The following is a 10458-nucleotide window of genomic DNA, read 5'->3' on the forward strand; positions in this document are numbered from 1 at the left end:
CCACTTACCACGGGGCCAGCCTGAAGATCTCCGTGGGCTAGATGCCCATGGCATCTTAGAGTAAGAACATCCAGGAAATGTGGCCCTATGCGTGGTTGAGTCCTTTGGAAGGAAGGGCTATGCCATCCAAGTAACATTCCAGTAAAACGTAGCCCTTGAAAGAAACAGTCCTGAAGCTGCCAGGGGCTCTAACATATAAAGAGTCATGAAGATCCAATGACAATGTTAACAGAGCACTGACAGCTCTTATGTTGCCTCTGCGTGAGTGAGCAAAGGTCTCCCTTCAGATGCTTCTATGGGTCAGAGAAATGTCAAAGCAAATACACAACTTGTTTATTTGGCACCAGATGGATTTCTGTCTGACCAAATGGCACGTATCAGCCATAGGGTTCTAAAGAAGGTGGAGGTGGATAAGGAGGCAGCGACAGAGCTAATGGGCTGGGCAGGGGTGGTGCTGCTGCTGGGCAGGTGAGTGGTGGGCCAGGGCCTGGGTCCCCCGGGCTGAGCGAGGGTCAGGAGCCAGCCCTCAGTCCTTCTCCTCCCCGTGGGTGATGATGTGCACTAGGTTCTTGTAGTCCAGGTTGCCCGTCACGTCAGGGGGGAATGCAGCAAACATCTGGTCAATCTGGAAACAGTCACATGCTGTGCGGAGGACGAGGAGGACAGGGAGGCTGGACAGAGGACGAGGAGGACGGAGGCAGGACAGAGGATGAGGGAGGAGAGGGAGGCCGCACAGAGGATGAGGAGGACAGGGAGGCTGGACGGGATGAGGGAGGGAGCTGGGTGGGATGGGAAGGCTGCGTGTGGACAGGCAGGAGCACAGAGGCAGCTGCGCTCTGGACACCGATGTGCGCCACCCAGACCCTCCGCCAGGGCCTGCTGCTCAGCGGCTGGAGTTGTTGCACTCATGGTTACCTCCTTCCTGGCAGCCTGTGGCCACTCACTGGCCTGTGCAAAGGTCTAAAGGCCTGGTCATCTTGGGGCCATCCTCACTCCAGGGCTCCCTGTGCCCTTCCTCCCACAGCAGGGTATCCCCTGCTATTTCCAGACAGACGTCCTGTGGGTACGCACAGGGACCCCAGCCTGTGGTCTCGCCAGAGATCAAAAGTTCCAGTGTCCACGGGGGCCCCAGGGGGAGGGGGGGAGGTGGTGATGTAAGCCAGGAGGGCTGTGGGGGACTGTGGTTAAATGGGGACACACGCTCTGTCTGCAGGGGCGTCCCTGCTCCCTGGTAGGTGGCCTTGTGGCCTGGCAGGTCCCCTCAAGGAGGTCTGACCAGACATCTGGGTTTCTTTTTATGTGTAATTTTTTATTATACTGAGAGGTGCTAACACATTGTCCTTATTATGTTAGTGATTTAAACTTTAAAAAGCGTCAGCTAAAACCTCACTGTCAGTCAATGCCAGTTCTCTGTGACCCTCGACCCCGGGGCTCCCCGGGGCTCCACGTCGTTCTTACGCAGCCACTGCCCTTTCTTCTGCGGAGTGCCTGGTGGGTCACAGCTGCTGACCTCTCAGTGAGCTGCCAGCGTGTGACCACGGAGCCCAGGGCCCTGGGCTTTACACGCACTCAGCCCGCACACCGAAGGCCGTCTCAGCACCTCTGACAGCCGAGGAGACTGAGGCACGCTGGGCTCTGGAGCCCGGCCTCACACCACTGCTGAGTGCTGGACGCAGCTCGCTGAGCTCAGGCGGCTTCGTTTTGTTGAAAAGGATGACATTTTTAGTAAGATGTGGGAGCTGACAGGAACAGACCTGAGGTGCTGCTGGGTCCAGTACAACTCACGGTGACCCACGTGAACCCTGTCCTGTCCCGTCCTCAGCGTCTCTGGCACCTGAGCCCAGGCTGCGGTCCCTGCCTGCCCATCTCACCGAGGGGAGGCGGGGTAGCGGTTTTAAGATTAAAGGACGGTGGTGGCAAAGCTGTTTGCTTATATGGCATGTCTGGTGACTGACAAGTACCCTTTCTCCTAGATGGATTGCAGCCGCTGGCCAGAAAACGTCTGTCAGCTATACCTACTGCCAAGAAGCCAGTTCTGACTAACCGTGACCCGCCTGGGTTGAGGTTGTACATCTTTTTGGGAGGAGACTGCCTATTTCTTGCCCAAGGAGCTGCTGGTGGACTTGGACTGTTGGCCCTTTTGGTTGGCAACCCAACGGGCTGCCCACATCACCATGAGGCTTCCCGGCTAACAAGGCGCTTCCCTGCCACGCGCTGGGCAGCCACTGATACCACTGTGCTTCCAGGCGGGACAGTGCACAGTGGCCCTGCGTGTGCCCCTCCTCGGACACTGAGGCCCCCACGCACCTTCCTTGGACACCGGGCCCCCACACGCGCCCTCTCTTGAACCCAGGGCCCCCACGCACCCTCCCTCGGACAGGAGACTGGTGCTTTTGCTGGGTCTCCCGAGATCCTCAGGGATTGTGGGGAGGCTGTCCCTGGCCTGACATGGACTTGAGGTTGAAATTTCAGAAAAGAAGAAATGCTGGCGCCACCTCAGGTGACCATAAAGGGGAGGATGGAGCTGCTCCCCAGTGTTTCAAAGGCTGGAACTTTCTGGAAGCAGACTGACACCCTTCCCCCGAGAGACTGTGGTTCCCACCACCAGCCTGGTTAGCAGCTTCTCCACTTCCCACTGGGGCTCCTCGGGCTTGGACCTGGGCTCCAAGGTTTGCATCACTGCCCTGCACCTGCCTGTCCTGGCCTCGCAGGTGGTGGAAGGGATGACAGGAGGGAAAGGGCAGCAAGCGGCTGCCGACACGGTGTGCGCAGGGCCCTTACCTCCTCCTTGGAAAACCTCTCCGCCTGGGTGGTCAGCATCTCCTGGATGCTGCAGAGACAGGAGAGCGGGTGCTGGCAGCAGGCATGGGTGGGGGAGCAGTGCCCGCCCTCCCCGCAGACCCCCACTCACTAGTCAGCCTTCAGCACCCCTTTGCCTTCTGGGTCAAACACCTTGAACGCGTTGAGGATGGTCTCCTCGGGGTCCGCCCCTGGAATGGAAGACAGGACTCAGATGTGCCGTGGTGCTGGGGATCCGGCACCCCAGAGCCAGAGCTTGAACCCCCAAAGTCGAGGGTCTGAGGAGGTGGAGCACGGAGCCCCAGGATTCTGAGAGGGGCAGCTAGTCCCTGGAGGGAGGGGGAAGGTGGAGAAAAGTGGTTTCTGGCTGCACTCGAGTTCAAAGGTGCGTTTAGATCCACGCAGGAGGCTCTGGTACTTGCTAGCTGTGTGACCTCTGACCTTTCGTTTCTTTGCCCAAGAGACAAAATCCCCTGGTCCGTGGATTCTGACTCCCAGCGATGCCACAGTTGTTCTGAGGCCGTGACAAGCCTCATCGTAATCCTCTGCAGTGATGGGCAGCCTCAAACTGCCAACCTTTCAGTTAGAAGCCACGTTCTTAACCACTGTGCCACCAAGGCTCCCCTCTCATCCAAAGACTCCACCTCACGGGCTGTAAACGTGGGGAGAGCCCGCCCGCTCATCGGGTCAGACCCAGGGCAGCTGGAGTCTACCCGCCGAGGCTGCTCTTAACCACGATTTCCCAACTGGGCCTTTTGTTTCCTCAGAAGATCCTCATCCAACCACCATCTGTTCAGGTGCTTCGGCTTACGGCAAAGATGGACACACAGAAACACACAGACGCTTACCCTTCAGTTTCTCCCCAAACATGGTCAGGAAGACTGTGAAGTTGATTGGCCCAGGGGCCTCCTTGATCATTTCATCAATTTCTTCATTCTTCACGTTCACACGCCCTAAAGCAGGACACATGTACTTCAGATGGGGGGAGAGGTGGCTGGGGGACCCCTGTATAGGGGACAGTTGAGCCCAGTGTTAGCTGAGCTGTGGCCATGGAAAGCTACGAGGCCTTGAGCTTGTCAGATGGTCCCCCGCCCACCTCGCCTGTCCCTCGTGGGGACGTGGGATAAGCCTGTGGAGGGGACGCACCCAGAGCGGCGAAGGTGTCCCTCAGGTCATTCTTGTCGATGAAGCCATCCCTGTTCTGGTCCATGATGGTGAAGGCCTGTGGGACGACATGGTGACTGGTCAACTGGGATGAGTTGGCAGGGAGATGTGGGGGTTAGACCGAGGCCCGGGGAGAGCGAGAGCCCGCAGGACAGTCCATCAGTGAGGAAACAGCCCAGAGCCTCACCCCATTTCTACACAGCACGGCAGCCCCCCCGAGCCCACTCCTGCCACTGCGCTGATGCAGACGCGTGCCAACCCCACTGCACTCAGAAGAACTGCTCTGTGTGGATTTCAAGGTGGGACCGTTCCGAAGCAGGGCATGGCTTCTGAGGTGCCTCGGAAGGGATTCGAACCACCAACCTTTCTGCTAGTAGTTGAGTGCTTGGCTAATAGTGTCACCAAGCACTGAAAAGACGTGTTGGGAAAACATCCTGTCAGGGACCGCTCCAAAGTGCTAATGAGCAATGAGGTCAGTTTTTAAAAAAGATGAAGGTGCATCTGACCCAAGCCATGGTGCTTTCAGCCGCTCCCTCCGCTTCTGCAATTTGGACAGTGAATAAGGAAGACAAAAGGAGGACTGATGCCTTTGAACTGTGGCGTTGCCAAGGAGACGGACTCACCCAGGATGGCAAAGGGAGACTTGGAGGAGAGAGGACGGTGAGGGCTGTCTCTCATACTTGGGCATGTTGTCAGCAGGCAGACCACGGGTATGCACAGAAACCTGTCTGTGAATGTCCACAGCGGCATTACGGCCAACCGTCCAAACCAGAACCCCCGGGTACCTATCACTGATGGGAATCAGCCCATCAATGGACGAGAACTCAGCCTAACCCAGGAACGATGTTTTGCCATCCACACACCACGGATGAACCCTGATGACAGCATAGAGTAAGAGCAGCTGGACACAGTGGGTCCTGGATTGCACGCGTCCGCCTACACGGAAGGTCCAGAGTGAGGAAATCCAGAACCACAAAGTGGGTGTCTGCCTTGGGGCTGGAAGCACAGTGAGTAACGCAGTCGGAAACCACCGCGCGTGATGGCGTGAGTGCTGACAGTTGTGGGGTATCTGCAGTAGATTGTGGTTGGTTGCAAAGCTGTGGCAATGCCAAAGCCAGCTGCTGTGCCAAAACCAGGGTGAAACTGTAAGTGAAGTACTGTGCTTTACCGCTGTTACCAAGTGGCTCTGGTGGTGCAGACAGTAGCCAGAAGGGCGGCAGTTCAGAACGACCCGGTGGTCCGAGGGAGAGGACTGTCAACATTCCCATGAGGGGTGCAGCTCACGGGGAGCCAGAATGGACCGGGGTGCCCATCAACAGAACTCGCTCATGTTCACTGCCTTGAGCCCATGCCAGCTCAGCGTGGACAGCAAGGTGAGGTGACAGCTCTTCCTTCCGCGAGCCGCTGGTGGACCTGAACTGCTGTAGACGGCTGGCCTCTGAGGTATCAGCATAACCTGCTACAGGCGCCCCCACCAGAGCTCTCTTACAACATCACAAAGCCTGTTGTTAATAGGGAGAGGCAAAGCCTGGGGTCTCCTCTCCCCTTGCCCAACTCCCAAGCCAGGGCTCCTTGAGAAGTGGGGCCAGCAGCTCCCCTCACTGGGCTCTGTGCTCCAATGGGGACCCTAAGAACTTGATGTCCACGCACTTGCCAAATGCATTCTCATCTCATACTTTTGGGGTTTTTTTTGGCAGGTGGCCCCTGAAAGTACGTGCATCCCCCTGCCCAGTCTCCAGGAGTGGATGCCCCCAGGGGGTGGAGCAGGCTAGGGAGAAGGGCTTTCTCTGCATAGTGGCTATTTCAGGTTCAGATGTGACATTTCCCCCTAGGAATGCCTCTCTGCCCCAGGGCTCATGGGACGTGACATTCCTGTGATCTGAACGTTGATGGGGACAGAAGCCCCAGTGTTCCTGTGTCATCTGGAAGCCCCCAGTGTGTCTCTAGGTTTCTGCCGTCCCTGCATGGAGCAGCGAGCCTGCGGAGATCCTTGTAACGCTCACACCAGGCTGTTCCTCCCAGGGTGGTGGTCCGAGGGCCGCTCAGCAGGGCATCACCGCAGGGCCACTGAGGAGGCGGCTCTGGAGGCTGGGAACTCTAGCGGAGGGCTCCCACCCCTGCCTCTGAGTCAGCTCCACACCGCCCGTGTGCACTGAGGATCAACCGCCAAGTTGCTGACACTACGTCACACAGAAGGACACTCAGCACCTCTGGCCCAGGAAGCCACTGGTGGATTCGGATGCCAGGGTTTGAGAGGTGCAGCCTCGCCCCTAGAGCTCCCTCCTTCTAAAACAGCTTGAGCACATTCACCCCTGAAGGGCCAGGTGGGAGTGTGGAGTGATACTCCACGTGAACCTTTAAGGTTGCTGGACAATGAATGCATCAGGCTGTTAACCAAAAAGTTGGCAGTTCAAACCCACCAGCTGCTCTGCTGGAGAAAGAAGTGGCAGTCCGCGTGTAGGAAGATCTGCAGTCGTGCAAATGCTATGATTGTCCTAGAGCGGAAATGTTAGTCGGAATCGATGGAAATGGGTACGTCCTAACTGGTGGTCATCAGCTGAATCTAGTTTTTAGGTTTTCTCAGTAAGACAGTCCCATCTGGACGAGGACTTCAAACAGGGTTCAGGCCCAGTGAACACAGACATTTCAAAAGTCAAGTGACTCTTTTCACGTATTGGCAAAGCATTAAAAAATACTACGCAGCATTGTAGAGCGACTGATGAGGGTGGCAGATCTCTCCTTCGGGGCTGATGGAAGCAGTCTAGCGACTGTTAATATGCATGGCTGCTAACCAGAAAGGTGGGAGTTTGAATCCACACAGAGGCACACAGGAAGGCAGGCCTGGTGACCCACTTCCAGATAATTCTAGGTACTGAAAGCCATACGGGGCACAGCACTAGCTGGGTACGCCGGGGGCTGCCTTTGGGGGTCTGCTCCCCGGGGGGATTCTCACCCGGGAAGGTCCCAACAAAGCCACGCACCTCCTTAAACTCCTGGATCTGGGTCTGTTCGAACATGGAGAACACGTTGGAGTTGGCGCCCTCCGCGCGCTTCTTGGCCTTCTTGGGAGACTGGGGGAGAGTGAAGGGAAGTGAGATGGGGCAGGGCCTCGGCCGCACATCTGTGCAATGGGGCTGCAGTTTCTGCCCTCACACCCCGAGCCAGGGCGCTGGAGGGAGAAGGGACCCGGGACAACGTCCACAGAGCCCCTGGCCCACGGGTCTGAAAGGCCTGTGGGTCCAGCCGGGGCTCCTCTTCCAGTGAGGAAGTGGTGGCCTGAGACCGTGTCTCCTCCGGCACAGAGGTCACACAGTGGGTCGGCCCGGCCCGGCCAGCAGCCTTCTCCTGAGCTTTGTACACAAAGGCAAGAAGAGCTCAGTAACGCATCCAAGGAGCACTGATTCAGGGCTCCCTGGGCCGGGCCGTGTAGATGCGGGGTGAAAGGACACCTTCCAGGGAGTTCAAAGTCCAAGCCCTGCTCTGTCACTGCTTTGATCCAAACGCAGGGAACCTCCTCTGCACCCCACACGCTGTGCAGGGAACAACGAGGGGCGTCTCCATCCCCTGCCTCTCTGTCATAATGGCTCCTAAAGCATGAGCCGCAGTGTTCTGAGCTCTGTACAGAGGTCACTTTGTCTGACCCCCACACCTGCCCCGTCACGTAGAAGCTGGCGCTCCTCCTTTGTTTTCAGCAGTAGCAGCTGAGGCTCAGAGAGGCTGAGTCCCTAACTTGAGGACACACAGCCTTGAAGAGGCCGATTCCAGAGGGCTACCTTGGCGGCAGTGAAGGACACGAACTCTACCACGGTCGCCTGAGGAAGAGGAGGGGCAGCCAGCATGCGCCTAGGGTGCTCAAGGATGCTCAGGCGTGGTCTCACGGACCCTGGACACGTCGGGAAGGACCAGTCCTGGGGGAAGGACTTGGTGCTTCATGAAGGAGAGTATATGTGCAGAGAGGAAGACCCCCAGTGAGGTGGACTGGCCCAGCGGGCACAACGTGCTCATGGTCAGCAGAGATGGTGAGGTGGGCAGGGTGCGGGGGGACAGCCAGGGGTTCATTCTGGTGGACGTGGGGTCCTGTAAGTCGATGCTGACTTGATGGCCCCCAGCAACAACAATCTGAGTTGGGGCCCCCAACTGCCTTCTCATGTGGATTCTGAACTGAGGGCTTTGCCTGCTGGTGGAAGGGGGCACACACACCACCACAGGGAAGGGAGAGGTTCAAATCTGCACGTTCGAAAGGTGAGCACAAAGGGTGGTCCTTGCCAGCTGCTGGAAGGAGGACAGAGACCCACAATGGGATCCTGGAAGGCTCAGCCCCACCTGTCACCCCGGGAGTGCTGAACCTCGCAGGTCTGCAGGAAGCAAGCCAGCTCGCTCATTAGCTTGCTGCTGGAGTCCCTGGGGCTGCGGCTGTCTGTGGGCCACTAACTGGGGTTCCCTGGGTGCCCACAGCTTCCTGCACTTTTCTAGGAGGGTCTCCCCCTCCCCCGGGCCCTTTCTCTGTCCCCTTCCCATGCCCTGCCTGTAGTGGGCATGTGGGGAGCCCAGCACCACTCCCATGGACTCCTTACTACTTACCATGACAGCGAGGACAGTGACAGAGTGGACCCAGGCCTCTTCCCTGAAAGAATTCCCCAGCTGCGGGGCTCTGCAGCCCGGGAACAATAAATACTTCCGCTGGGGGTTAAAAATAACCCCATGACCACTTTTGGCAGTAATAGGTGAGGCCGACTCCACCTAGGGCCCCCGCCCCCACCCCATGCCATTCTTCTGAAATAACGGCGGCTCACTTGTCGCTGGGGGACACGTGAGACCCACACAGGCACTCAAGGTTAAAGAGGCGGCCGGCGGGTCCCCGAGACGTGCGGCAGGCTTGGTGCAGCCAGCGCTGGGGCAGAGCCACACGTGTGCCTGTCAGTTTCCAGACACCAGACGGCAGTGGAGGAGGATGCCTGTGTCCATGGGCCTGCTCAAGCCCAGGGACGACCCCAGGGCCTCTGCATGGGCAGCGCCCACGGCTGGGAACACCTCCAGCTGACTCCTGCAGAGCCCCCTCCTGGCCTCTACGTCTCTGCTCAAATACCACCTTCTTGTCCCTCTGCACATAAAGTGGCCTCTCACTCCCTGCCCACCGCGCTTCCACCCTGGCTTTACTTTCCTTCACAGGGAGCTCTGGTGGCCCAGTGGGTATTCAAAGGCCGGAGGTTCGAATCCATCATCTGTGTCTCGGAAGAAAGACAGGCATTCTCCTCGCACGTGATTTCAGGCCTCTGGAAACCCGCTGGAGGGTGAGCTGTGTGTCAGTTCCGACTCTGTAGTGATGGGTTGGAGTCTGTGCTGTAGGAGTTATCCCTGGACACATAGTTCAGTGAGTGCTGGACTGCTAATCGAAAGATGAGTGGTTCAAATCCAACATCCGTCAGGCATTCTGGGGAGGAAGATGAGCAGTCTCCTTTCGTCACGACGTACAGCCTCTGACCCTCAGAAGCTGGAGGGTCACCACGGACCAGAATCCATAGCCCTGGACTGGTTTCTTGTTTTGTTTTAAACACATTGTTATGAGCTGGGGTCAGTCACTGGAACGACTTCACGCTTGGCAAAGGGATAGTCAGCAAAGAGGAGGAATGCCCTCGGGCAGGTGGGCTGGAACCCAGTCAGTGACCATGACAACGGGCTGCTGTGTTGTACATGGGGTTTCTGGAAGTCAGACCGACTCCCCAGCGTCCAGAGGCACTGCTCACCACAGCCTGTAGGCCAGAGAGCCGCTCTGCGGGACTCCCAAGGCTGTCGGTCTCTGCAGAAACAGACGGCCTCATTGTCCTCTTGAGAAGGGGCTAGTGGATTCGAACCACCAATGTTACGGTTAGCAGTCCAGTGCTTATCACCCAGTGCTACGAGGGTCTTGTGAGTGGGCATCAACGTGGTGGCAGTGGGCTTGACTATTGTCAGGTTTCTCCAGAGACCGGACCAGTAAGATGGCTGGGTAGCTGGACCTTTACGTATGTTGTGCCCATTATACACTCTGCTGCTAATGAAAAGGTTGTTTGTTCAAGTCCCCCAAAGGGGCTCAGAGGAAAGGCCTGCGATTTATTTTAGAAACAAACCTGTCACTGAAACCCTGTGGAACACAGGTCAGCTGACGTGCTGGGGTCCCTCAGAGCTGGAACCCATTTGATGGCAGCTGCTGGTGGTTCCCGGTGGACCAGAACCAGCCACGAGCCTCTCAACACACAACATTCATAACAGAGGTGTTTCACAAAAAAGAAAAGGGAGTCTTGTGCTCATGCACACCCATCCACTCGTTAGCCACATGAACGCACAGAGGGAGGACAGTGCAGGGGAGGAAGACCCCAGATGAGGTGGACAGAGTCAGCGAGACTGGCTCAGGACAAGGCAGGCTTCAGTGCTGCTGTACATAGAGCTGTTATGAGTCACAGGCAACAATAAGCCGTACATTGCTATCGTTACTTTTAAAGTCCAAGTTATCAGTTC

General features: G+C 57.3%; 1 protein-coding gene across 1 annotated transcript; it reads right to left on the minus strand.

The window, feature by feature from the left end:
* Positions 1–509: 509 nt before the first annotated feature.
* LOC102874357 (myosin regulatory light chain 2-like) lies at positions 510–9782 on the minus strand. Its single transcript, XM_006894720.1, has 11 exons — positions 9708–9782; positions 8757–8854; positions 8545–8614; positions 7694–7775; positions 7182–7313; positions 6945–7084; positions 3946–4021; positions 3648–3752; positions 2912–2990; positions 2782–2830; positions 510–625 (listed from the first exon to the last, which is right to left on the minus strand). Exons 1-11 carry the CDS (start codon positions 9780–9782, stop codon positions 527–529), a joined length of 1005 nt encoding a protein of 334 aa, XP_006894782.1. The 3' UTR covers positions 510–526.
* Between the last annotated feature and the right edge of the window lie 676 nt (positions 9783–10458).

Source organism: Elephantulus edwardii, unplaced genomic scaffold, assembly GCF_000299155.1.
Source record: "Elephantulus edwardii isolate Elephantulus edwardi_28Jun2011 unplaced genomic scaffold, EleEdw1.0 scaffold00148, whole genome shotgun sequence".
Classification (NCBI taxonomy): Eukaryota; Metazoa; Chordata; class Mammalia; order Macroscelidea; family Macroscelididae; genus Elephantulus; species Elephantulus edwardii.

Coding starts and splice junctions, on each gene's coding strand:
- LOC102874357 (XM_006894720.1), bottom strand. CDS start 9,782: ATGAGGCCGTCTGTTTCTGCAGAGACCGACAGCCTTGGGAGTCCCGCA. Junction 7,776..8,544: donor TCACTGTCCTCGCTGTCATG/GTAAGTAGTAAG, acceptor CCTCTTCCTCAG/GCGACCGTGGTAGAGTTCGT. Junction 2,991..3,647: donor GTTTGGGGAGAAACTGAAGG/GTAAGCGTCTGT, acceptor CTTCCATTCCAG/GGGCGGACCCCGAGGAGACC.